At 47.5% G+C, this 27,809-nt stretch overlaps 1 protein-coding gene across 5 annotated transcripts in view; it reads right to left on the bottom strand.

The window, feature by feature from the left end:
- DIP2C (disco interacting protein 2 homolog C) overlaps nucleotides 1-27,809 on the bottom strand; it is an 800,316-nt gene that overhangs the window by 236,293 nt on the left and 536,214 nt on the right. For all 5 annotated transcript variants that reach the window (XR_004538170.1, XR_004538171.1, XM_033931571.1 and 2 more), the window contains exon 9: nucleotides 18,889-18,980. Coding sequence is in view for 3 of the 5 variants with exons in the window: in XM_033931571.1 (XP_033787462.1) it covers nucleotides 18,889-18,980 (92 nt within the window). In the remaining 2 variants the exon portion in view is untranslated. The remainder of the gene's footprint in view (nucleotides 1-18,888; nucleotides 18,981-27,809) is intronic.

Genomic DNA, 27,809 nt, shown 5'->3' with positions numbered 1-27,809 from the left:
TGTAATAGTAAAAATAAGTCTTGCTTATCACTCATACTTTGAAAGATGCTCAAATATGTCAACATTATTATGTTCCTCAAAGAACTTTCATGAGGTTCTTACACAGGGAATGATTATGACCTTACTCTTGAACTATGTACATTTAGCTTCACCATGATCTACCGAATCTCAGTTCAGAACACATTTTGCTCTACTTTTCATCATTTAGCCAGTGGCGTACCAAGGGGGGGGGAGGGGGGCGGTCCACCCCGGGTGCAGCCTTAGGGGGGGTGCACAGCCGGCCAGGTCCGGAAAATTCTACCGGGCCGATCAGCCTGCCTCTCCCGAAGTCAATTCTGCCATTGGAGAGGAAGTTCGGGCCAGCCAATCACTGCCTAGCTGGGCGGAACTATCTCTCCGACGGCAGAATTGACGTCGGGGAGAGGAATGCTGGTTGGCCCGATGCAGGGAAGACGCAGGGAAGGAGAGCTTGGGGTGGCAGCGGCTTTGGGGCATGTTACCCGATGGCGGCGGCAATGGCTTGGGGGAGGGCAGGGAGAAAGAAAGAAAGGGGGCAGGCAGGGAGACAGAAGGAAAGAAGGGAAACAGAGAAAAAGAAAGGGTGAATGAAGAGAGAAAAAAAGAAAGTGAGGCAGGGAGAAAGAAAGGGCAGGGAGAGAGGAAGAAAAAGTTGGGGCAGGAAATAAGGTCTGGAGGAGAGGAAGCATTCAGGCTGAAAGAAGGGAAGAAAGATTTGATGCACAGTCAGAAGAAGAAAGTGCAACCAGACTCATGAAATCACCAGACAACAAGGTAGAAAAAATGATTTTATTTTATATTTAGTGATCAAAATGTGTCTGAATTTATATCTGCTCTCTATATTTTGCACTATGGCCCCCCTTTTACTAAACCACAATAGCGGTTTTTAGCGCAGGGAGCCTATGAGCGTCGAGAGCAGCCCTGGGCATTCAGCACAGCTCCCTGCGCTAAAAACTGCTATTGTGCTTTAGTAAAAAGGGAGGGGGTATTTGTCTATTTTGTATGGTTGTTACTGAGGTGACAGTGCCTAGAGTCATCTGCCTTGACTTCTTTGAAAAATAGGAATGATAATTAACATTTTCTCAGCATACAGTGTGCTTTGTGTTTTTTTTTAAATTTTATTGTTGATAGATCATTTTGACTTGGTCATTTTAAAAGTAGCTCACAAGCCCAAAAAGTGTGGGCACCCCTGAGCTAGAGTGTTGAAGCTGCGTGTTTCTGCCGTAAAGGTCATCTCAGACGCAACCAGAAGTTGCATCAGAGACGAACTTTACAGCAGCCATATGCAACTACAACGCTCCGGCTGCTATAAGAAGGCAGTTTAGACATCGCCAGCCACAGGGCAGGGAGGTTTGTCGGACTGGGCCTGTTGCCCAGGCCGGGGAGGGAGGGGGAGAAAGCACCACTAAGGTAAGGGGCAGGGAGGGAGAAAGGGAGAAAAAGGTGGGGTGGAGAGGAAAACAGGGTAAAACAGAGGGGGGAGAAGGACGCTGAAAGCACATGGGGAAGACAGAGGGGGGAGAAGGACGCTGAAAGCACATGGGGAAGACAGAGTGGGAAGAAGATGCTGAATGGAAATGGGGAACAGAGAGTGGGGAGAAGATGCTGAAGGGAAATGAGGAACAGAGAGTAGGGAGAAGATGCTGCAGGAAAATGGGGAAGAGAGAGTGGGGAGAAGATGCTGAAGGGAAATGGGGAAGAGAAAGTTGGGAGAAGACGCTGGCAGGAAAGAAGACAGAGATGCCAGACTATGGGAGGAGCTGGCAGGGAAGAAGACAGAGGTGCCAGACCAATTTGAAAGGAGGGAGAAAGGGAGAGGCACAGTAACAGAGCAAATGGAAGATGCAGAGAGAAGAGAGACAGTGGATGGAAGGAAGAGAGTAACAAGAAGATGAGGAAAGCAGAAACCAGAGAAGACAAAGGTAGAACAAAAATTTTCTATTTATTTATTGCTTTAGGAGACATGTGTCACTGTTTCTGTGGTATTGCATTGTATGCAGAGTCCAGCTTCTTGCTGGTTCAATTTAACCTTTGTCTATGTATTTCTATTTTATCCCCCTTTTTACAAAACTGTGGAGCATTTTTTAACGCCAGCCGTGGTGGTAGCAGCTCTGATGCTCAGAATTCTATGAGCGTCAGAGCTGTTACCACCGTGGCTAAAATCCACACTACAGTTTTGTAAAAGGGGAGGGGTTAGTTTGTGATGACATATTCCATACTAGGTGAAGGTGTTTTCTGTGTTCTGTGTGTTCGAAAGACATGGTTTTCTGTTAGGATTGACGGTATAGGATTGATCTGTACTAGTCTGGCTTGTTTAGTTTTACAATAGGTGTATTGATGTTGTACTGCTCACTGCAGTATGTAAGATGCTGCCTTTTCCTAGAAGAGAGAGTTTATAACCAGCTAAGTAGGGTGAAGAGATTCAAGATGGCGACGGAGCTAGTCGCATAGCTGGAGGCTCTCCCTGCATCGGCAACTTAATCATCCTGTACCTTTTTTGCTTTGCTCTTCAGTATGCCCAAGCGCAGAGGGAACCAGAGGGGTGATCTTCCTGCCTCCTCCACCACCTTGCTAACGCGCCAGACAGCAATAATATCATTTGCTGTCCTGGTTGTTCAGGGCGTTCCGGCTTGTCGAGAGGGATCGATCTCGACTTCGGGAAGCGAAGTTTCGCTTAGCCCAGCTGGTCCGGGGCGCCCAGGGAGAATGTCGGGAATGCCGATGGAGTTGCAGGAAGTGGCGGGGATACTATCAACCCCGCCTGCGCTGTCTGGCTTACCCCTGACCCCGGAGGCAGTTCCAATCTCGCTGGATCCATTACAACAATTGCCAGCGATGGGGAGACTAGGAGTTCATGGCGGTTCAAGAAATGGAACATTTAAACCCAATTTGGAATCTTCAGTTTCATCGACGATTCCTGTTTCCCTCCTGACCCCGCTGAAGAAACCACCGGTGATTGACTTGGAAGCACTCTGGGAGGCTATTGAAAGCCTTCATAAGGTATGCTCCTATTCTATTACAGTTATGCAAACTTCTTCATTGCAACTGAAAGATATTGAGGGGAAAATTCAACACCAAGACCAGAGACTAGATAAATTTGAGAAACAGGTCTCTGATTTACAGAAAAATTCTAATCTTCAAGTTAAAGATAAAGCAATGTTGTCCAGGAAGATTGAAAATCTGGAAAATGCTAACAGGAATTTAAATTTAAGACTAATTAATTTTCCAGTCACCAGATTACAATCACCCAAGGAACTTTTTCATCAGTTCTTAACTTCAGTCTTAAAATATCCAAAGACCTCAATGCCTCCTTTACAGAAATTATACGATCTAAATATTTCCAAATCAACGATTCAGGACTCAGAAAATCAACAGACTGAATTAGATATTACAAATATTCTTGAGTCCTCATATTCTGAAATTTCTGAAAGGGCTACTTTACTTGTGACCTTTGTTTTTTTACAAGACAAAGAAGCAGTTCTTCGTCTATTCTTTAGGACTGAGAATGTTGAATTTTATGGTTCAAGAATAGCTATATTTCCTGATGTTTCTAAATGGACGCAATTGCGCCGTAAAAAATTTCTAATGCTTTGTCAATCTGTATTGGGGTTAGGAGCTTCCTTTTAGCTGCGCTTTCCATGTAAATGTTGTATTATTTATCAAGCAAACAGATATGTTTTTTATGAACCCAATCAATTACAATTTTTCATGGAGGGTAAAGCGGCTTCCGTATCCCCTCAGATGCCCACCGAAGTCACCAACCAGACCGTATAGTTAATATACAATCGATGTGCTCTGTATTTATCTTATGAATATTGTTGGTTTCTTGTTATAATCAGCTATCCCTGACTTGTGCTTGATTCTCTCTCCTTAGCTGTGGACTGCTATCATGGTAATGTATATGTAATATTTGATATTTTATTTCCTATTGGATATTGTTATGTTTCTTTATCAAAGAATTTCTTTTGATGTAAAATAAAGGTAAATAAATTTTAAAAAACCCCAAAAAAACCAACTTAGTAAAAGACTGAATTTTGTAATTTTCAGAATAATTTAAAGAACTTATGAAGCTGCATGGTTTCAGACAACTTTTATATTAATAAAAATGTGGAGGTTTTTTAAATCTTTGACTGAAGAAAGGGAGCATGAGCCTGATCACTAAATGCCACCCATGTTTTTCCTACCCCGATAAATTTTGGCTGTGTGATCATTAAGACTGAGATTTTATAGGTTGATATACAGTGGAATTTTATAAACGTACATGCGCAAACTGTTAAGAAGGGAGCTTTCCTCCAAAAGTGAAACTTTACCAGGAAAACAGATTTGTGTCTCAGAAAGAAGCACAGAAACATAGAAATAGGATGGAAGAAAGGCCAAAATGGCCCATTCATTCTGCCCATCCACTATCTCCTCCGTAACACATGCCTCCAAATCCCAAGTCTAAATGACAAATTAGTTGGGGCTTAAGTGTGATGCTAACAGGTAAAAATACTAAGGTATATATGCAAGGCCATTACAAAACACTGGATACACTTATAATTTGAAGTTCTGCCCCAAAACACGCCTGCTTTCTGTACTTTTAAAACTCTGCATGTCACCACATACACATATAAAGTAGTGTCTGTCTTAAAATCACCACATATGTAATTTCTCAAGTTCATATCTGCTGTTTATAAGTGGAAATGGTACATAAGACAATTAAAATTATCTGCATGATTTGTAATTAGAAATAACAATAGCAAATTACGAGAAATTGGAAAAATTATGATAGATTAAGTTATAGTTTTTGGTGGAATTCATTGTGCCATATTTTTAAAATGGAGAAAATATTAGCTATCCAACGAGGAAGTTATAAAAAGTTTATGGAGATCTGGGAGCCATTAACAAATTATTGTAAGGAATGATTATTTTTTTATTATTATTATTATTATTTATTTATCATTTTACACAAATTTATCAAGCATAATATCTTATACAGTATGATTGTAATTTAGGAACAAAAAAGAAGAAAGAAAAGAAAATAATTTTATAAAGGGGAGAAGTATAACATACTCCCCTTACAATATTAAGCAATCAATAGTCCACAATGTACTATCTGTGATCCAAGACTTACAAAGAGTGATATTAATAATTAAAAAAGAAATCGTTAAAGAAGTAAATCAAAAGTGACTGAAGTTACAGGGAGTATTAATCATAAGTCAGTTATTACTTCAGTTGTTCCACCTTTCTCAAGACGTTTCAAAGCTACAAAATTGGTTAGGTGTGTCGGATCAAAGAAAACATATTTATCTGAACTATAAAGAACAATACATTTACAGGGAAACCTAAGAAAAAACTTTCCGCCCACTGAAATTACACCTGGTTTCAATAACAAAAACCGCCTTCTATGTTTTTGGGTCTCTTTGGTGACGTCTGGAAAGATCTGTACTTTCTGTCCCAGAAACTCTTTGGTTCTATTTTTAAAGAACATCTTCATAATCCAGTTCTTATCTGGTGCCAGTGCAACAGTAGCAAATAATGTTGCTGGTGTGGCCAGGACTTTTGTAGAAGTTTCCAATAAAATGGAGATATCTAATTGTGGTTCCTGCTGTCCTTGGTTAACCAGTTGTTGCTCCTTATTTCTAATAGGCAAATAGTATGCTTGTGTAAAAGGTGGAATTAGTTCCTCGGAAACTGAGAAAAAACTTCTAGGAAATATTTCTTTAACATTTCCCTAAGGGACATAGAGAAAACCCTCAGAAAATTTAGGAACCTCAAATTATTGGCTCGGTGGCCGTTTTCATAGAAACATAGAAATAGACGGCAGATAAGGGCCACGGCCCATCTAGTCTGCCCACCCCAATGACCCTCCCCTACCTTTCTCTGTGAATAGATCCCACGTGTCTATTCCATTTGGCCTTAAAATCAGGCACGCTGCTGGCCTCAATAACCTGAAGTGGAAGACTATTCCAGCGATCAACCACCCTTTCAGTGAAAAAGAATTTCCTGGTGTCCCCGTGCAGTTTCCCCGCCCCTGATTTTCCACGGATGCCCTCTTGTTGCCGCGGGACCCTTGAAAAAGAAGATATCTTCTTCCATCTCGATGTGGCCCGTGAGATACTTGAATATCTCGATCATGTCACCCCTCTCTCTGCGTTCCTCGAGTGAGTACAGCTGCAACTTATCCAGCCGTTCCTCGTACGGGAGATCCTTGAGTCCCGAGACCATCCGGGTGGCCATTCTCATTTCCAGTTTCCACCTAATATTAACACAGTCTTTAACCACAACTTCTTGTACCTGTTTAACCTCAGTTATTTTAACTTCATTTTCCCCCAACTTAGATTTAATTGAGGACATTTCCAATTGTATTGCATTTAGTTCTTGTTCTTGTTTATATATTTTCTTTTCCACCTCTCTAATTTGTGGATTCAAGATGTTTCCTAATTTAATGACTAAGTCCAAGAGAGACTCCATAGTAATTTCAGTGGGTTTTTCAACCACAAAAGAACTAATCTCACCTCCCAACATTGTAGTTTGTTGGTCCTGTTTTTCCTCCCTCTTTTTCGGTGTTCCAACAAGTCTTTCGGGATATCCGTTTCCAAACTCCCGGATGAACGAGCCTCCCGGGTTGCAGACACTGTCTCATTGGAAGTGTCTGGTTCCCACGGTGAGCTGGTGCATTGTGGTTGGTGGGGAGTATCTCTTACTTCAGGGCTCAGCGTGACCTCTAGCCCAAAGATTCCTTTAGCGGCGTCACTCTGCGTTGCCAGTTCCAGCAGGCGATTACCTGATATCATTGACTTCCTTTGAAGCCGATTCAGGAGCTGCTCGATGGTAGTTCTAGGGGGATTTTCAGGGCGCCGCAAGGCTCCTGCGGCACTTCTTCCCCTCCTTTTTGGCATGAGAAAAGTTTCCAGACAAGCTGAAAAACGAAACGAGGTAAAATTTCCAATTTTCCCAGAGTGCTCGAGAGCCGCTTCCAACATTCAGCCGCTCGCGGCCATCTTGGATCCCCCTCCTCTCGTAAGGAATGATTATAATTGATTATTTAATAATTTATTTCTCTCCTTTTGTTTATTGAAGTATGGGAGGATGATTTTATATTTATAAAATTATATGATTATATTGGAAGAAGGATCGGAGGGTGAAGTTATAGTCTGATTTCATGGAAAGCACAGTTACTTACCGTAACAGGTGTTATCCAGGGACAGCAGGCAGATATTCTTTACGCATGGGTGACATCACCGACGGAGCCCTCGGTACGGACCTTTTTACTAGAAAGTTCTAGTTGGCCGCACCGCGAATGCGCGAGTGCCTTCCCGCCCGACGGAGGAGTGCGTGGTCCCCAGTTAGGATAAGCCAGCTAAGAAGCCAACCCGGGGAGGTGGGTGGGACGTAAGAATATCTGCCTGCTGTCCCTGGATAACACCTGTTACGGTAAGTAACTGTGCTTTATCCCAGGACAAGCAGGCAGCATATTCTTTACGCATGGGTGACCTCCAAGCTAACAAAGAGGGAGGGGGGATGGTTGGCCATTAGGAAAATAAATTTTGTAACACAGATTGGCCGAAGTGTCCATCCCGTCTGGAGAAGGCATCCAGACAGTAGTGAGTAGTGAATGTGTGAACTGAGGACCAAGTGGCCGCCTTGCAGATTTCCTCGATGGGCGTGGAACGGAGGAAAGCTACAGAGGCAGCCATAGCTCTGACCCTGTGGGCCGTGACAGCACCTTCCAGTGAGAGACCGGCCCGAGCATAACAGAACGCAATACAGGCAGCAAGCCAATTGGAAAGCGTCCGTTTGGAGACGGGGTGACCTAGACGGTTAGGGTCGAAGGACAAAAACAGCTGAGGAGAGGAGCGGTGAGCCCTGGTACGGTCAAGGTAGTATGCAAGGGCACGCTTACAATCCAGCGTGTGCAATGCCTGTTCCCCAGGATGAGAATGGGGTTTAGGGAAAAAGACGGGCAACACAATGGACTGGTTGAGGTGAAAAGCCGAGACCACCTTGGGAAGGAATTTAGGATGGGTACGCAGAACCACCTTGTCATGGTGAAAAACAGTGAATGGTGGATCAGCGACCAGTGCATGCAGCTCACTAACCCTCCTGGCAGAGGTGATAGCAATGAGGAAGAGCACCTTCCATGTAAGAAATTTGAGCGAAGTGGTGGCAAGAAGCTCAAACGGTGGTTTCATGAGCGCTGACAAAACCACATTCAGGTCCCAGATGACAGGAGGAGGCTTCAGAGGTGGTTTGATATTGAAGAGGCCTCTCATGAACCGGGTAACCAGAGGGTGAGCCGTGAGAGGTTTTCCGAGGATAGGCTCATGAAACGCAGTGATGGCACTGAGGTGGACTCTGATTGAGGTAGACTTGAGGCCAGCATTGGACAGAGAGAGCAGATAGTCCAGTACAGTTTCCACCGCCAATGAGGTGGGATTGTGATGATGCAGGAGACACCAAGAGGAGAACCTGGTCCACTTCTGATGGTAACATTGGAGGGTGGTCGGTTTCCTGGAGGCGTCCAAGATGAGACGGACGGGCTGAGACAGGTCAGCCCGAGAGAAACCAAGCTGTCAGGTGGAGCGAGGACAGATTGGGATGTAGTAGCGACTGATGCTGCTGCGTAAGCAGAGTAGGAAACACAGGAAGAGGAATGGGCTCCCTGGAGCTGAGCTGGAGCAGGAGGGAGAACCAGTGTTGGCGAGGCCACCGAGGAGCGATGAGAATCATGGTAGCCCCGTCCCTGCGGAGTTTGGATAAGGTCCGCAACATCAGAGGAAGTGGAGGGAAGGCATACAGGAACCGATCTCTCCAGTCGAGCAGGAAGGCATCCGGGGCCAGGCGATGAGGAGAGAAGAGTCTGGAACAGAACTGGGGCAGCTGATGGTTGTGAGGCGCTGCAAAGAGGTCCACCTGTGGGGTGCCCCAGCGAGCAAAGATGGAGTGGAGTGTTGAGGGGTCCAGCCTCCACTCGTGAGGTTGAAGGACGCGGCTGAGATTGTTGGCCAGGGAGTTCTGTTCGCCCTGGATATAGATAGCCTTGAGGAAGAGATTGCGGGCTGTGGCCCAGGTCCAGATGCGTAGAGCTTCTAGACAAAGGGGGCGAGATCCGGTGCCGCCTTGTTTGTTGATGTAGTACATGGCGACTTGATTGTCTGTGCACAGGAGAAGAACCTGGGGGCAGAGAAGATGCTGGAAAGCCTTGAGGGCGTAGAACATGGCTCTGAGTTCCAGAAAATTGATGTGATGTCGACGCTCCTGTGGGGTCCAGAGTCCCTGGGTGCGTAGATCTCCCAGGTGGGCTCCCCATGCATAGGGGGAGGCATCTGTGGTGATGACCATGGAGTGAGGGGGTAGATGAAAAAGCAGACCCCTGGAAAGATTTGAGGAGTTCAACCACCATTGGAGAGATTGCTGAAGAGATGATGTCACAGAGATGGGATGAGAAAGAAGATCCGTCGTCTGTGACCATTGGTTGGCGAGGGTCCATTGAGGTGTTCTGAGGTGGAGACGTGCCAGAGGAAGGACATGCACTGTCGATGCCATGTGACCCAGGAGGACCATCATTTGTCGAGCAGGAATAGAGTGATGCATGAGCACCTGACGACAGAGGTGGAGCAGGATCTGCTGACGGTCGGAGGGGAGAAAAGCCCTCATTAGATTGGTGTCCAGAACTGCTCCAATGAATTGAAGTCGCTGGGTGGGAAGCAGGTGCGACTTGGGGTAGTTGATCTCGAATCCCAGGAGGTGGAGGAGGGAGATGGTGTGATGAGTAGCTTGTAGAACAAGTTGAGACGTAGGAGCTTTCACCAACCAATCGTCCAAGTAGGGGAACACCTGGAGGTTGTGAGACCTGAGGAAGGCCGCTACCACAATAAGGCACTTGGTGAAGAACCTGGGCGATGAAGCGAGGCCAAAGGGTAGCACTTTGTATTGGTAGTGTCGGTGTTGCACCTGGAAGCGCAGGTAGCAACGGGAATTCGGATGGATTGGGATGTGAGTGTAGGCCTCCTTGAGGTCCAGGGAATATAGCCAGTCGTGTTGAGAAAGAAGAGGGTAAAGCGTGGCAAGGGAGAGCATTCTGAATTTCTCCTTGACCAGACACTTGTTGAGGTCCCTGAGATCGAGGATGGGACGAAGGTCTCCTGTTTTCTTGGGAACCAGGAAGTAGCGGGAGAAGAAGCCCTGACCCCTTTGTTCCGGAGGTACTTCTTCGATGGCGTTGAGAAGAAGGAGGGATTGGACCTCCCTCAGGAGGAGGGGGTTTGGGAGGAGTGAGAAGCAGACTCTACGGGAGGGTTGTCCGGTGGAAGAGTCTGGAAGTGGAGAGAGTAGCCGTGGCGGATGATGTTGAGGACCCACTGGTCCGATGTAATGACCTCCCAACGGCTGAAGAAGATGAGGAGACGGCCTCCGATTGGTTGCGGAAGAGGCAATGAAGGTGGAAGGCTGGCTATGCCCTGGAGAGAAGAGTCAAAAGGGCTGAGAAGGCTTAGCAGGAGGAAGAGGCTTGTTGGGTTGATTGGACTGAGAACGAGCCTGTGCCTGGTGTTGATGCTGCCGGGGCCGCCGAGGTTGTTGGGAAGGCGGATTGAGTGGCCTGGCTGAGAACCTGCGCTGGTATGAGGATTGAGGCCTGTAAGGGCGTGCAGGCGGAGCCTTCTTTTTTGGTTTAATCAGGGTGTCCCACCTGGTTTCATGCGCAGAGAGTTTCTGGGTGGTGGAATCCAGGGACTCTCCAAACAGTTCATCCCCAAGACAGGGGGCGTTGGCCAGACGATCCTGATGGTTAATGTCCAAATCTGAGACTCTCAGCCAGGCCAGGCGGCGCATGGCTACAGCCATGGCAGAGGCACGGGAGGTGAGCTCGAAGGAATCATATATCGAGCGGACCATAAACTTTCTCAATTGAAGGAGACCAGAGATCTGCTGTTGAAAGAGTGGAACCTTCCTCTCCGGGAGATACTTTTGAAGGGCGGACAGCTGTTGAACCAAGTGTTTCATGTAAAATGAAAAATGGAAGGAATAATTGTTTGCCCTGTTGGCCAGCATGGCATTCTGATAGAGCCTCTTGCCAAACTTGTCCATGGTTTTACCCTCTCTGCCAGGAGGGGTGGAGGCATAGACACTGGAGCCCTGAGTCTTTTTCAAGGTGGATTCAACCAGGAGAGACTCATGGGGTAGTTGTGACTTATCGAATCCTGGAATTGGGATAACCCTATAGAGGTTATCTAACTTGCGGGGGGCCCCAGGCACTGTAAGGGGGTTCTCCCAATTTTTGTAGAAGGTCTCCCGTAGGATGTCGTGTGCGGGTAGTTTAAGAAACTCCTTGGGAGGTTGCTCAAAATCCAGAGCCTCCAGAAAGGCTTGGGATTTCTTGGAGTCTGACTCCAGAGGGATAGATAGGGCTGCTGACATCTCCCTGAGGAACTTTGAGAAGGAGGATTGCTCAGGTTTGGAGGTGGTGTCGGGGGCTGAGGGATCCTCATCGGAGGAGGAGAAATCCTCCTCGGTACCGGGAGGGGACTCTTCCCACAAGTCTGGGTCCCGGACCTCTGGGTGCGCATGCCGCGACACCGGGGTAGAAGGTTCGGTATGGTGAGTCTTGGACAAAGATTTCCCAGAGCGTACCGAAACGGTACCGGGAGAAGAGGACCGGCGTCGGTCCCGGTCCCGGGAAGAATGGTGCCCCGCCCGGTCCCGAGACGGATCTGCAGTGGTATGGGAGTGAACCACAGGATGCATTTGCTGAGCCGAAAGAATCGGCATGGAGGTATTAATAGGTACCGATGGGGTGGATACCGGTGGCTCGGTACGGGGCTCGGGCCGGTCTGGTACCGAAAGGAGCGGTGCCAGGATAGTAGGCAACAGGTGCTGGAGCTGATGCTGCAGCTGGTTCTGTAGTTGAACTTGGAGGATGGCTGCAATTCGGTCATCCAGGGGTGGCACCGGAACCGCTTTCTTTTGCTTCGGTTCCTTAGGTGCCGCTCCACGCCCCGGCGATGAGGAGGCCGATGACGAGGCACTCACCGAAATCGGGGCGGAGCGCTTTCGGGGTCGGAGCGAGGCCGGCAAGGTCGGTGTCGCCACTGTGGCTGGTGGGCGCTCGAGGGAAGAGGGAGGCTTCTTAGCCGGCTTACCTGGCGCCAGCGGCGCGGAGGCGGGGTCGGGTGGCGTCGAAGTAGATGGTGCCGATTGAGATGGTACCGCTGTCGATGCCGACGAGTCCATCGTCGACCCGGTGCCGAACAAAAGATTTTGTTGGATTTGTCGATTTTTAAGCGTCCGCTTTTTAAGAGTGGCACAGCGGGTGCAAGAGTCTGCCCGATGCTCCGGACCCAAACACTGCAAACACCAATTGTGTGGGTCAGTGAGGGAGATCGGGCGTGCACACCGCTGGCACTTCTTAAAACCGGCTTGCGGGGGCATGAAGGGGAAAACAGCCTCCGCAAAATCGAACCCCGAGGCCTGTATAATGGCAACAGGCCCCGCCGGGGCAAAAATGAAAAAAGGGATAAAAAAAAATCAAAAGTTTTTTTTTTTTTTAATCAAAGAAAAAAGAAACCCGAAGGTAAAAATAAAGAAAAAGTAGAAAAATTCGCGAGCGGGAAGGCAAAAAGTGAGTTCAACAGTCGTTGAAAAAACACACGCGTCTTCTTCGCTCCGCGGAAACGAAGAAACTGGGGACCACGCACTCCTCCGTCGGGCGGGAAGGCACTCGCGCACGCGCGGTGCGGCCAACTAGAACTTTCTAGTAAAAAGGTCCGTACCGAGGGCTCCGTCGGTGACGTCACCCATGCGTAAAGAATATGCTGCCTGCTTGTCCTGGGATAATGTATGATTAATAAGTATTATTATAGTGTATATGATTGTATAATGAATTACTTGTTGAAAGTTTAAAAATGAATAAAGAAATTAAAAAAAAAAAAAAGAAATAACAATAGGTTGAAAGATTATAGGATGAAATTAAGTGCTAGCCATCCATACTCAAAGCAAAGATATCCACAACAGATGAAATAGGTACACCATATAAGCATTAGTGGCCTTGGATACATGAGAAATAAAGCAATAATAAAGTATTAGAAGCAACTAGATGCATATCCTTCCATCCAGAGATTATTTCACACACTTGTTACTCGACTACAATGTTCTTTCATACAATTTGCTCATCAGCACCAGTATAAAATGTATGGGAACTCAAAATGGATGCACTGCAGGATACAGGATTTATTATTTTTCATGATTACCCTGAGGTGAATGAAACAACTGAGAAACAGTCAGCTGAAAGAATCCCCCTTCTGCTCAGCACGTCCCCTCCTCCTAAAAACTCAATAGCCACTTTTACAAAATTAGTACATTATAATTCACCTCTCAATCTGAAGACTTGCCCTTGAGTTTTCAGCTTGCTCACCTTAGCAACCATTCCTTCCCTGCCTGCAACTTTGCACGCTTTCAGCCTTACAAGGATTTTTTTTTTCTTTGCTTATGCCTCCCACCTCCATTATTTTTAGCACTGTCATCAGTATTTAACCGCCTCCTCCATAACGCATACAACATTTGCTTCCTGACTAGAAATGGATGGCTTTCCCACCCCCCAGTTCCGCTTCTGTGCCCCTGTTTCTTGCAGAGGGGTGGATGATCTTAAGTACTGTAATCATGACGAAAAAGCCTCCAAATGTATTCCAGATTTAGCTCATGCAATTAGTCTTCCCATAAGAAAAAAAAAACCCAACAGAATTTCCTCTATATTTGATTTAGAGGTGACTCCACTGACAATGTGCCCAATATTCTGTTTGTATCACAGGCTCCTACAAATGCTTGTCTACATTTGCAGGCGCTTGCATTTAGAGGCTTCAAGGATTCACAATTCATGCTTCACGCAAACATGACGCTACCTAAACAAAACGGTGTAATTTCAGAAATAATTTTCTGGTAGTGCTGAGAACTTCAATGGACACTTAGATAGCTTTCTTTCAAAACATATTTTGGATTTTCCTGCCAAGTCAGATGTTTAAAAATAACAACTAGCAATTTGCATACATTTGCAAGTGTAGAATTTACAGCTTTTCTCTTGCAAATATGACAGTTCATTTAGGCTGGTTATCAAAGCCCTAAACTAGACCACTCAAATGCCTGCAACGGAAAAACTGGACACAATAATATATTGACATGCCCAGAGACGGCTGTTACACAAGTCGGTTATGCAAAGAATCATAACCGAGAAGAAGCCTACTGACCCCTTAATGATTATGCCATTATACCTCAAACACTAAGGACTACTTTCAGTAAATGGTGCTCAAATTTAGGTGTGGGAAGCACTCTATGCTTGCATTTTGTAAAGGGCACTCTGCACAGCACCATTTACAGAATACTAACAGAGTGCTTCCTGTGTCAAAAGCTGGCGTAAATCCGGGTGCCCAACCGATGGCAGTTAAGAGGCATAAATCCAAATGTTTCATAACATCTCGCCTAATTTCTGGGAATGTTCTGACCCTCCTATGACCACACACCCTTTTTAGTTGTCTGCTATGAAATTAAGGTGCTTATGTCACAGAATAGGGCTTTAAGGAAGACATGCATGTGACCTCCTAATTAGTACCAATTAACTCCAATAATTGATTGATAGCACCTAATTGACTAATTTCCACACACATCTAGAATCTGTGCCAAATTTGAACAATCTATACGGAATATGTGGTCGAGATGGCCGGCACAAATCTCGTCTAATGAAACAGTTCATGTCATTAAAAAAAAAAAAAAGCTCTCATGCTATGACACCTTTTTCCCTCTGTTACATATGTCTAGCATATTTCATGACTCAGGATTATGCAGGAGAGCGGTGTCAGGTCAAAAGCGCGCCGGGACAAAGGTGCGCGCAGACAATTGAGCGCAGCGCGGAGGCGCGCACCACAGAAAATTACAGTTTTTACGGCTCCGACGGGGGGGGGGGCGTGGGGGGAACCCCCCCACTTTACTTAATAGAGATCGCGCCGCATTGTGGGGGAGTTGTGGTGGGTGTGGGGGATTGTAACCCCCCACATTTTACTGAAAACTTTACTTTTTCCCTGTTTTTAGGGAAAAAGTTAAGTTTACAGTAAAATGTGGAGGGTTACAACCCCCCAAACCCCCCACAACGCCGGCGCGATCTCTATTAAGTAAACTGGGGGGGCTCCCCAACAAAACCCCCCGTCAGAGCCCCTAAAAACTGTAATTTTCTTCGGCGCGCACCTCCATCTTGCGCTCAGTTGTCGGCGCGCGCCTTTGTCTTTCGCGGGGTTGTCTATGAACCCAGGAGAGCACTTTGTAAAGGGAAATGTGTTTGGTCGGGCCCTGAGGCTCTCCAGAATAGCCCCCCACCTCTCCTGTGGGCTTGGACAAGGATGCCAAGGAGAGACCATGGCCTAGCAAACTAAATCAATAAGGCAGAAAACGGGGAAATAATGCTAGAACAGGCAGCCCAGCCTAATTAAATAAGTACATAAGTACATAAGTACATAAGTACATAAGTAGTCGCCTCCGCCGGGGCAGACCAGAGGTCCATCCAGCCCAGCGGTCCGCTCACGCGGCGGCCCATCAGGCATATTGCCTGGTCAGCGGTCCCTGACTAATTTTATTGCCTACCTCTACAGTTATCTCTAAACCTTCCACTGCTCTTATCTGTACCCCTCAATCCCTTTGTCTTCCAGGAACCTATCCAGGTCTTCCTTGAAACCCTGTACTGTGCTATTTCCTATCACGGCCTCCGGAAGGGTGTTCCATGTGTCCACCACCCTCTGTGTGAAAAAGTACTTCCTTGCGTTTGTTTTAAACCTGTCCCCCTTCAATTTCATCGAGTGACCCCTTGTTCTTGTGGTTTCTTTCAAATTGAAAAATCTGTCTTTGTCAACCTTTTCGATGCCCCTCAGGATCTTGAAGGTCTCTATCATATCTCCTCTGAGTCTCCGCTTTTCCAGGGAGAACAACCCCAGCTTCTTCAGTCTGTCAGTGTATGTAAGGTTTTCCATACCCTTAATCAGTTTAGTTGCTCTTCTCTGGACTCCCTCAAGCATTGCCATGTCCTTTTTGAGGTACGGTGACCAGTACTGTACACAGTATTCCAGATGCGGGCGCACCATAGCCCGGTACAGTGGCAGGATGACTTCCTTCGTTCTGGTCGAGATACCCTTCTTAATGATACCTAACATTTGGTTTGCTTTCCTCGAGGCTGTGGCGCATTGTGCCGACGCCTTCAATGTCGTGTCTACCATCACTCCCAAGTCTCTTTCCAGATTACTGACCCCTAGCATTGATCCCCCCATTTTGTAAGTGAACATCGGGTTCCTTCTCCCTATATGCATGACCTTGCATTTCCCTACATTGAAGCTCATTTGCCACTTTTTCGCCCATTCTTCCAATGTCGTAAGATCCCTTTGGAGATTCTCGCAGTCAACCGTGGTTTCAACCTTGCTGAATAGTTTGGTGTCATCTGCAAATTTGATGACCTCGCATTTTGTTCCCTCCTCCAGGTCGTCAATGAATATGTTAAACAGGAGCGGTCCCAGCACCGATCCTTGAGGAACCCCGCTCGTGACCCCTTGCCAGTCCGAGTAATGGCCCTTTACACCAACCCTCTGCTTCCTGTCTGCCAGCCAGTTTTTGATCCATCGGTGGACCTCCCCGCGCACCCCATGGTTCCATAGCTTCCTGAGCAACCGCTCATGTGGTACCTTATCGAAGGCTTTCTGGAAGTCTAGGTAAATTATGTCTATGGGTTCTCCTTTGTCCACCTGGTTGTTTACCCCCTCAAAGAAGTACAACAAGTTTGTGAGGCACGACCTACCCTTGCAGAACCCATGCTGGCTCGACCTTAGCTGTCCATTTTTTTCGATATGGTCACAGATGCTGTCCTTAATCAGTGCCTCCATCATCTTTCCCGGGACCGATGTGAGGCTTACCGGCCTATAGTTTCCCGGGTCGCCCCTCGAACCCTTCTTGAAGATGGGCGTGACATTTGCTATTTTCCAGTCCTCCGGGATCTCTCCAGTTTTTAGGGATAGGTTGCATATTTGCTGAAGTGTCTCTGCTATTTCATTTCTTAATTCCTTGAGCACCCTTGGGTGAATGCTATCCGGACCTGGCGACTTGTCGCTCTTTAGCTTGTCTATCTGCCTGAGGACATCCTCCTGGCTCACCTCTAATTTGACCAGCTTGTTATCTTGATCTCCATTTTCTATTTCCTCTGGTTCCGGAATGTTGGATGTGTCCTCCCTCGTGAAGACCGACGTAAAGAAGTCATTTAACTTGTCAGCTATTTCTTTTTCCTCCCTCACTACTCCCTTTCTATCCCCATCATCCAAGGGCCCCACTTCCTCCCTCGCTGGTTGCTTCCCCTTTACGTACCTGAAGAATGATTTGAAATTTTTTGCCTCTCCCGCTAGTCTCTCTTCATATTCCCTCTTTGCTCTCCTAACCACTCGGTGGCACTCCTTCTGGCTTTCCTTGTGTTCCTTTTGGTTGGCCTGCGTTTGATCCTGTTTCCATTTTTTGAACGATGCTTTCTTGTTACTGATCGCCTTTTTTACAGCTGCCGTTATCCATGCTGGGTTCTTTATTCGATTTTTCTTGCACTCTTTTCTGAACCTGGGGACGTACAGGTTCTGTGCTTCGTGCACCGTACGCTTGAGCAGGGTCCAGGCGCTTTCTACGGACTCTACCTTCCTTGTGCTGCCGTTGAGTTTCTTCCCCACCATTTTCCTCATTGCATCATAATTCCCTTTTCTGAAGTTGAGCGCTGTTGTTGTGGTTCTTTTCACCCTGGATGATCCCAGTTCTAGTCTGCACTGGATCATGTTGTGATCGCTGTTTCCCAGTGGGTCTAATACCGCTACTTCCTTTGCAGGTCCCCCCAGTCCACTGAAGATTAGATCAAGAGTAGCTTCTCCTCGTGTAGGTTCCATGACCAGCTGTTCCAGGAAGCAGTCCCTCGTGGCTTCCAGGAATTTGGTCTCTCTCTCGCAACTTGAGTGCCCGATACTCCAGTCTATCCCAGGGTAGTTGAAGTCTCCCATCACCACCACACTTCCATTTTTGCATACCTGCCGCAGTTCCGTCTCCAGGTCCCGGTCGATTTCTTCCGATTGGCCAGGCGGACGATAGTATAGACCCAATTTGATGTCTGCTCCAGATCCTCCTGGTAGCTTAACCCATATTGATTCCAAGCCTTCCGACCTTACTGCTGTTTCCATTTTGGTTGAGGGTATGGAGTCTTTTATGTATAGCGCTATTCCTCCACCCTTCTTGTGTGTCCTGTCTCTCCTGTAAAGTTTGTACCCTGGTATGACCACATCCCATTTATTATCCTCAGCCCACCACGTTTCTGTGATTCCAATTATGTCCAGGGCTTTTTGACTGGCTATAATTTCCAGCTCTCCCATTTTGGCCCTGAGGCTCCTCGCATTTGTGTAGAGGCAATATAGGTCCTGATTTGTCGCCCGCCCTGCTGTTTTCTTTCCATGGCTTGGCGCTCCCACCTGGCTTGCCTTTACTCGGTCATCCACCTCCCGTGGCGTGTCCGTTTTGCCCCCATCCAGTATCTCCTTTTTTGGATGGTCCTCTTGCTCCCATTGTTCTCTTTCAATCATGCCTGTTAGGCTCGTTTGTGCACTGGGCCCCTGCATTGCATCTGTGGGCCTTTTTTCTGAAGTTTTCCACTCAGCCCTTTTGTTTAAAAGTTCCCTCCCAGATACTTCTACGGGCTGCAGGAATCCTGGGGGGAGGGACATCTCAAAAGGGGTACAGGAGGGCAGAGATAAACAAATGTATTAATGCATGTTGCAGCTAAACATTTATATGTTATGAGTCTTGACTCAGTCTAGTTTGAACAACCTTGTGATCAGATAGTGTACTTACCCTGTCCCCAGGCCTGACCATAGGTTCTTGCTTTGTACCAAGTTTATGAAGTAAATTGTAGGCGACTTTCATACTTCTGGTCCACAGTTTACCTATTAAAATAAACACACTTATTATCAAACTTTTTAAATATGATCACAGAATACGTTCTCAGTTTAGATTTTCAAAAACGTAGGCTAGAAAGAAAATTATGCATCCTACAGAAATAGAAGGGTAAAAGCAAGTTTGTTTGTTTTTTATGATTAGAATGTGAGTCCACTAGGAGAATGACATTTCAAAATGGTAAACTTAAAGTAGCAGTTTATTAACTGTCAAAATGTGAACTTGTAGTTAAAGCAACTCTTAGTAATTTCCAACAGATAGGGGGCATATAATAATCACCCCAACTGTAAAATCCCAGAAAGAATAGGCTACATTAGTATCGAATTACAGACCAATCGCTTCCATTCCTTTTTTCATTAAACTTCTAGAGGGTTTCTTGCATTTAGATAGATTCTCAATCCAGTTTTCGTACCCAACAAAGTACGGAGAGACAGAGTTGGCATCTTTTCTAGATTACTTGTTCTCTTTGTTCACTATTGGCTCAAGAGCCTTTATTATGTAACTTGATTTGAGTAGCGCTTTTGATCAAGTACAGGGGTAGGCAATTCCAGTCCTCGAGAGCCACATCAAGGTCAGGTTTTAAGGATATTCATTATAAATATGCATGAGATAGATTTGCATCTCAAGGAGGCAATGTATGCAAATCCAGCTCATATATATTCATTGTGGATATCCTGGAAACCTGACCTGGAAACCTGACATTGCCTACCCCTGATCTAGTAGATCATAAAATACTGCTCAATTGCCTAGATTGAATATGTATCTCAGGAATGGTGTTTCACTGGTTTAAGGGATTTCTCTGTTCTCGGGCTTATCAGGTCCGTTCTGAAGATGTCCTGTCAGGAATTTGGACTACCTCCTGTGTAGTTCCTCAAGGCTCTCCTCTTTCTCCATCACTTTTTAATTTTTACATAGCATCGCTGTGAAAAAAAACTAAGTAATTATGGAATAAAATTATATAGTTATGCTGATATAGCACAGTTACTTACCGTAACAGGTGTTATCCAGGGACAGCAGGCAGATATTCTTAACGCATGGGTGACGTCACCGACGGAGCCCAGGTACGGACACTTTTAACTAGAAAGTTCTAGTTGGCCGCACCGCACATGCGCGGGGGCCTTCCCGCTCGACGGAGGAGAGCGTGGTCCCCAGTTAAGATAAGCCAGCTAAGAAGCCAACCCGGGGAGGAGGGTGGGTCGTAAGAATATCTGCCTGCTGTCCCTGGATAACACCTGTTACGGTAAGTAACTGTGCTTTATCCCAGGACAAGCAGGCAGCATATTCTTAACGCATGGGTGACCTCCAAGCTAACAGAGAGGGAGGAGGGATGGTTGGCCATTAGGAAAACAAATTTTGTAACACAGATTGGCCGAAGTGCCCATCCCGTCTGGAGAAGGCATCCAGACAGTAGTGAGAAGTGAATGTGTGAACTGAGGACCAAGTGGCAGCTTTGCAGATCTTCTCGATGGGCGTGGAGCGGAGGAAAGCCACAGAAGCAGCCATAGCTCTGACCCTGTGGGCCGTGACAGCACCTTCCAGTGAAAGACCGGCCCGAGCATAACAGAACGCAATGCAGGCAGCAAGCCAGTTAGAAAGCGTCCGTTTAGAGACAGGGTGACCTAGACGGTTAGGGTCGAAGGACAAAAAGAGCTGAGGGGACGAGCGGTGAGCCCTGGTACGGTCAAGGTAGTATGCAAGGGCACGCTTACAGTCCAGCGTGTGTAATGCCTGTTCCCCAGGATGAGAATGGGGCTTAGGGAAAAAGACAGGTAACACAATGGATTGGTTGAGGTGGAAGTCCGAGACCACCTTGGGAAGAAATTTAGGATGGGTACGCAGAACTACCTTGTCATGGTGAAAAACCGTGAAAGGTGGGTCAGCGACCAGTGCATGTAGCTCACTAACCCTCCTGGCAGAGGTGATGGCAATGAGGAAAAGCACCTTCCATGTCAGAAATTTGAGTGAAGTTGTGGCAAGAGGCTCAAATGGAGGTTTCATGAGGGCTGAGAGAACCACGTTCAGGTCCCAGACGACTGGAGGAGGCTTCAGCGGTGGTTTGACATTGAAGAGGCCTCTCATGAACCGGGAGACCAGGGGATGAGCCGTGAGAGGTTTTCCGAGGATAGGCTCATGAAACACAGTGATGGCACTGAGGTGGACTCTGATTGAGGTAGATTTGAGGCCAGCGTCGGAGAGAGAAAGCAAATAGTCCAGTATAGTTTCTACCGCCAATGAGGCGGGATCGTGATGATGAAGTAGACACCAAGAGGAGAACCGGGTCCATTTCTGATGGTAACATTGGAGGGTGGCCGGTTTCCTGGAGGCATCCAAAATACGACGGACAGGTTGAGACAGGTTCTCTGGAGAGGTCAGCCCGAGAGAAACCAAGCTGTCAGGTGGAGCGAGGACAGATTGGGATGCAGTAGAGACTGATGCTGCTGTGTAAGTAGAGTAGGAAACACAGGAAGAGGAATGGGCTCCCTGGAGCTGAGCTGGAGCAGGAGGGAGAACCAGTGTTGGCGAGGCCACCGAGGAGCGATGAGAATCATGGTGGCTCTGTCCCTGCGGAGTTTGAACAATGTCCACAACATCAGAGGTAGTGGAGGAAAGGCATAGAGGAACCGATCCGTCCAGTCGAGCAGGAATACATCCGGGGCCAGACGGTGAGGAGAGAAGAGTCTGGAACAGAACTGGGGCAGCTGATGGTTGTGAGGAGCTGCAAACAGGTCACTTGCGGAGTGCCCCAGCGCACAAAGATGGAGCGGAGCGTGGGAGGATCCAGAGTCCACTCGTGAGGTTGAAGGATGCGGCTGAGATTGTCGGCCAGGGAGTTCTGTTCGCCCTGGATATATACAGCCTTGAGGAAGAGACTGTGGGCCGTGGCCCAGGACCAGATGCGGATGGCCTCCTGACAGAGGAGGGGAGATCCGGTGCCGCCTTGCTTGTTTATGTAGTACATGGCGACCTGGTTGTCTGTGCACAGAAGAAGGACCTGAGGGTAGAGAAGGTGCTGGAAGGCTTTGAGAGCATAGAACATGGCTCTGAGTTCCAGGAAATTGATGTGATGTAGACGCTCCTGAGGGGTCCAGAGACCCTGAGTGTGAAGATCTCCCAGGTGAGCTCCCCACGCATAGGGGGAGGCATTCGTGGTGATGGTCATGGAGTGAGGGGGCAGATGAAAGAGTAGACCCCTGGAAAGATTTGAGGAGTTCAACCACCATTGAAGAGATTGCTGAAGAGACGATGTCACAGACATGGGATGAGAAAGAGGATCCGAGGTCTGTGACCATTGGTTGGCTAGAGTCCACTGAGGTGTCCTGAGGTGGAGTCGTGCCAGAGGAAGTACATGGACCGTCGAGGCCATGTGGCCCAGGAGGACCATCATCTGCAGAGCTGGGATGGAGTGATGAAGGAGCACCTGACGACAGAGATGGAGCAGGGTCCGTTGTCGGTCGGCGGGAAGAAACGCCCTCATCAGAGTGGTGTCCAGAACTGCTCCAATGAATTGAAGTCGCTGTGTGGGAAGCAGATGCGACTTGGGGTAGTTGATCTCGAACCCCAGGAGATGGAGGAAAGAGATGGTGTGTTGTGTGGCTTGCAGCACAAGCGGAGACGTAGGAGCTTTCACCAACCAATCGTCCAAGTACGGGAACACCTGGAGGTTGTGAGACCTGAGGAAGGCCGCCACCACAATAAGGCACTTGGTGAACACCCTGGGTGATGATGCGAGGCCAAAGGGTAGCACTTTGTACTGATAGTGGCGGTGCTGTACCTGAAATCGGAGGTAGCGACGTGAAGTCAGATGGATTGGAATGTGAGTGTAGACCTCTTTGAGGTCTAGGGAACATAGCCAGTCGTGTTGAGAGAGAAGCGGGTAAAGCGTGGCAAGGGAGAGCATTCTGAACTTTTCCTTGACCAGACACTTGTTGAGGTTCCGGAGATCGAGGATGGGACGGAGGTCTCCTGTCTTCTTGGGAACCAGGAAGTAGCGGAAGTAGAATCCCCGACCCTTTGGTCTGGGGGTACCTCTTCGATGGCATTGAGAAGAAGGAGGGATTGGACCTCCCTCAGGAGGAGGGGGGATTAAGAGGAGTGAGAAACAGACTCTATGGGAGGATTGTCCGGTGGAAGAGTCTGGAAATTGAGAGAGTAGCCGTGGCGAATGATGTTGAGGACCCACAGGTCTGATGTGATGACCTCCCAACGGTTGAGGAAGAGTTGAAGACGTCCTCCTATCGGCTGAGGAAGAGGCAAGGATGGTGGGAGACTGGCTATGCCCTGGAGAAAAGAGTCAAAAGGGCTGAGATGGTTTTGACTGCGGGAGAGGCTTGGTTGGTGGGTGAGACTGTGAACGTGCCTGAGTCTGGTGCTGCTGACGAGGCCGGCGAGACTGTTGTTGTTGAGGCGGGTTGAGAGGTCTGGCCGAGAACCTGCGTTGATAGGAAGACTGCTGTTTGTAGGGGCGAGCAGGAGGAGTTTTCTTCTTAGGTTTGATCAGGGTATCCTACCTGGTCTCGTGTGCCGAGAGTTTCTGGGTAGTTGAGTCCAGGGACTCCCCAAAGAGTTCATCACCAAGACAAGGTGCGTTGGCTAGGCGGTCTTGGTGATTAATATCGAGGTCAGAAACTCTCAGCCAGGCCAAGCGCCTCATGGCAACAGCCATGGCAGATGCTCGAGAGGTCAGCTCAAAAGAGTCATAAATGGAGCGCACCATAAATTTCCTGAGTTGGAGCAAACTGGAAAGTTGTTGTTGAAAAACCGGGACCTTGCGTTCAGGGATGTACTTTTGGAAGGAGGAGAGTTGTTGCACCAAATGCTTCATATAGAAGGAGAAGTGGAATGTGTAATTATTAGCTCTGTTGGCAAGCATGGAATTCTGATAAAGGCGCTTGCCAAATTTATCCATCGTTCTGCCCTCTCTGCCAGGAGGAGTAGAGGCATAAACACTGGAGCCCTGGGTTTTCTTTAAAGTGGACTCCACTAGAAGGGATTCATGGGGTAGTTGAGGTTTGTCGAACCCCGGGATAGGAATGACCCTATATAAACTATCCAGTTTTCGAGGTGCACCCGGTACCGTGAGAGGGTTTTCCCAATTTTTGTAAAAAGTTTCCCGTAAGATGTCGTGGACGGGTAACTTTAAAAATTCTTTGGGGGGTTGTTCGAAGTCCAGGACGTCAAGGAAAGCCTGGGACTTCTTAGAGTCGGACTCCAAAGGGATAGACAGAGCTGCCGACATTTCTCGTAGAAATTTTGTGAATAAGGACTGTTCAGGTTTGGAACTGGTATCGACCATCGATGGTTCCTCGTCCGTTGATGAAGCCTCATCATCGGTACCGGGTGGGGATTCTTCCCATAAGTCCGGGTCCCTGACGTCGGTATGCGCGGGACGGGACGGTGGTGCAGATGGCTCAGTATGGCGAGTCTTAGAGAGGGATTTGCCAGAGCGCATCGAGACGGTACCGGGGGAGGAAGATCGGTGCCGGTCCTGGTCTCGGGGGGACTGGTGTCGGTCTCGATGTCGGGGAGGGTCGGCATCAGAGCGTGGTTGCACCGGAGGATGAAGTGGTTCAGCCGCGAGTACCGGCATGGAGGTGTTCAACGGTACCGATGGTGTCGACACCGGTGGTGTGGTGCGAGGCTCGGGCCGGTCCGGCACCGAAAGGAGTGGGGCCAACAGTGTGGGCAACAAGTGCTGGAGTTGTTGTTGTAGTTGCTCCTGCAGTTGGGTTTGGAGTATGGCCGCAATGCGGTCGTCCAGAGGGGGCACTGGTACCGCTTTTTTCTTTTTCGGTACCATAGGTGCCGCTCCATGCCCCGGCGATGAGGAGGCCGATGACGAGGCACTCACCGAAATCGGGGCGGAGCGTTTGCGGGGTCGGCGTGATGCCGGGAGGACCGGCGTCGCCGGTGTGGCAGGAGGGCGCTCAAGGGAAGTGGAAGGCTTCTTAGCCGGCTTACCTGGTGCCAGCGACCCCGAGGAAGGATCAGGCGGTGTTGAAGTAGTCGGTGCCGACTTTTGCGATGCCGTTGACGGCGCGGCTGATTCCATGGCAGATCCGGTGCCGAAAAGAATATTTTGTTGGATCTGTCTATTTTTTAATGTACGTTTTTTAAGAGTAGCACAGCGGGTGCAGGTGTCAGCCCGATGCTCTGGACCCAGGCACTGTAGGCACCAATTGTGCGGGTCAGTGAGAGATATCGGGCGTGCACACCGCTGGCACTTCTTAAAGCCCGGCTGAGGGGGCATGAAGGGAAACATGGCCTCCGCAAAATCAAGGGGTGTAGCCGGGGCCGGTTCGAAAAATAAAGAGAAAACAAAGTTTTTGTTTTTTTTTTTTTTTGGAATTTAAAACGAAAAAGAAACCCGAAGGTAAAAGAAGAAAAAGGAAGACAAAAACGCGAGCGGGAAGGCAAAATCCGATATTTCAACGGCCGTTGAAAAATACATGCGTCTTCTTCGCTCTGCGGAAACGAAGAAACTGGGGACCACGCTCTCCTCCGTCGAGCGGGAAGGCACCCGCGCATGCGCGGTGCGGCCAACTAGAACTTTCTAGTTAAAAGTGTCCGTACCGGGGCTCCGTCGGTGACGTCACCCATGCGTTAAGAATATGCTGCCTGCTTGTCCTGGGATAATATCGTAATTCCTTTTCATTCTTAGGTTTAAAATGTTTTACATCTAATACATCTAATGCATCTGTATACCCCCACCTGCCTCCTCTGCTCTGAAACAGAGAAACGCCTATGTATCCCCCCAGGAAGGTCTCTCCTGTCAGAAACTGCCCGCAAACGCTCCTACAGCCACTTTATTCCCCATCTCTGGAACCAACTCCCTCCACAAATCAGACTACAGAACTCTCTGATGACCTTTCGGAAAGCAGTAAAGACCCTCCTCTTCAACTGAAATTCTAACTGCAAACTACCCCTTGATCCACTTATATTCCCCTCCTTTCTGCATTCTCCTTTACTTAAGTTGCTGTATAGTCTTTGAACTGTCCAAAATGTACTTAAGTTGTTGTATAGTCTTGTACTGTCCAAAATGTTTTCCATTGTGAATGTTAGCTTGTAACCCGTTCTGAGCTACTGGAAAGACGGGATAGAAATCGAAATAAATAAATATCATCAACAATTGCGATGGCTGTGAAGTGGATGAAGGAGCATAAATTAAAACTTCAGACAAAACCAGATTCTTTTTGGCATCTCCATCTAAATGCGATGAGGATAGTCTGATTTTGAATGGAATTACCTTGCTTATCGCCTCAACCATTAGGATACTGGGTGTCCATCTGGACAGGAATTTATCGATGACCTCATAGGTTGATGCACAGGTCTGAAAATGTTATTTTACATTATGGAACATAGAAACATAGAGTATGACGTCAGAAAAGGGCCGACGGCCCAACAAGTCGGCCCACTCAAGAACCCTCCCTCCCTCCCTCGAGAATCCGTCTATTAAGCATTCCTCTTGAGCGACCCCACCTGTCTGTCCCATCATCCCTTGAAATCAAGCATGTTACTGGCATCGACTACCTGATGTGGAAGACCATTCCATCGATCAATTACCCTTTTGGTGAAGAAGTATTTCCTGGTGTCCCCATGAAATCTTCCCCCTCTGAGCTTTAGCAGATGCCCTCTTGTCACTGTGGGACCGGTAAGAAAAAAGATTTCTTCCTCCACCCCAATGCGGCCTGTGATGTATTTGAATGTTTCTATCACGTCCCCCCTTTATCTACGCTCTTCGAGAGAATACAGGCGTAGCCTGCTCAGACATTCTTTATATGGGAGATCCTTAAGTCCAGAGACCATCCAAGTGGCTATTCGTTGAATCGACTCCATTCTCTTCACGTCCTTCAGATAATGTGGCCTCCAGAACTGAACACAGTACTCCAGGTGAGGTCTCACCATGGATCTGTATAACGGCAGTATAACTTCAGGCTTTCGGCTGATAAAGCTCCTTCTGATGCCACCCAGCATTTGTCTAGCCTTTGCTGAAGCTTTCTCCACCTGATTGGCAGCTTTCATATCTTCCCAGATGATTACTCCATACTATCAGGCCTTACTTTAACGATACTTCATTTCAATTACTAGTTCAGTCACTCATTCTGGGAATACTGGACTATTGCAATATAGTATATTTGGGTGGCCTTCAAAAAATCTTTTATCAACTCAGATTGATACAAAATACCACAGTAGGTTTAATCTTTAGATTTAAAAAGGCATATCATTTAACTTTCTATCAGAGAGAGCTACACTGGCTTCCTTTGAAGGCCAGAGTGCTGTTTACGAACCTAAGAACATAAGAATTGCCATCTCCGGATCAAACCCTGGGTCCATTAAGTCCAGTGATCCGGACACGTGGAGGCCCCGCCAAGTGTACCCTGGCATAGTTTTAGTCCCCATATCACTATGTTTCTCAAGGGAGATGTGTATCTAATTTACCCTTACCCATATCACTCTATGCCACTCTTAAGGAGATGTGCATCTAGTTTATCCTTAAATCTTAGAACAGTGGATTCTGCAATTACTTCCTCTGGGAGAGCATTCTAGGTGTCCACCACTCGCTGCGTGAAACAGAACTTCCTGATATTCGTCCTGGACCTGTCCCCCCTCAGCTTCAGTCTATGTCCTCTTGTCTGTGTTACATTGGACATTGTAAATAACTGCTTTCCCTGCTCCATTTTGTCGAATCCTTTCAGTATTTTGAAAGTCTCGATCAGATCCCCTCGCAGTCTCCTCTTCTCAAGGGAGAACTATCCCAGTCTCCTAAGTCGTCCCTCGTAGTCCAGGTTCTCCATACCTTTCACTAGCTTCATTGCTCGTCT

This window comes from Geotrypetes seraphini, chromosome 2, assembly GCF_902459505.1.
Source record: "Geotrypetes seraphini chromosome 2, aGeoSer1.1, whole genome shotgun sequence".
Classification (NCBI taxonomy): Eukaryota; Metazoa; Chordata; class Amphibia; order Gymnophiona; family Dermophiidae; genus Geotrypetes; species Geotrypetes seraphini.
This window is presented reverse-complemented; position numbering and strand designations above follow the sequence as displayed.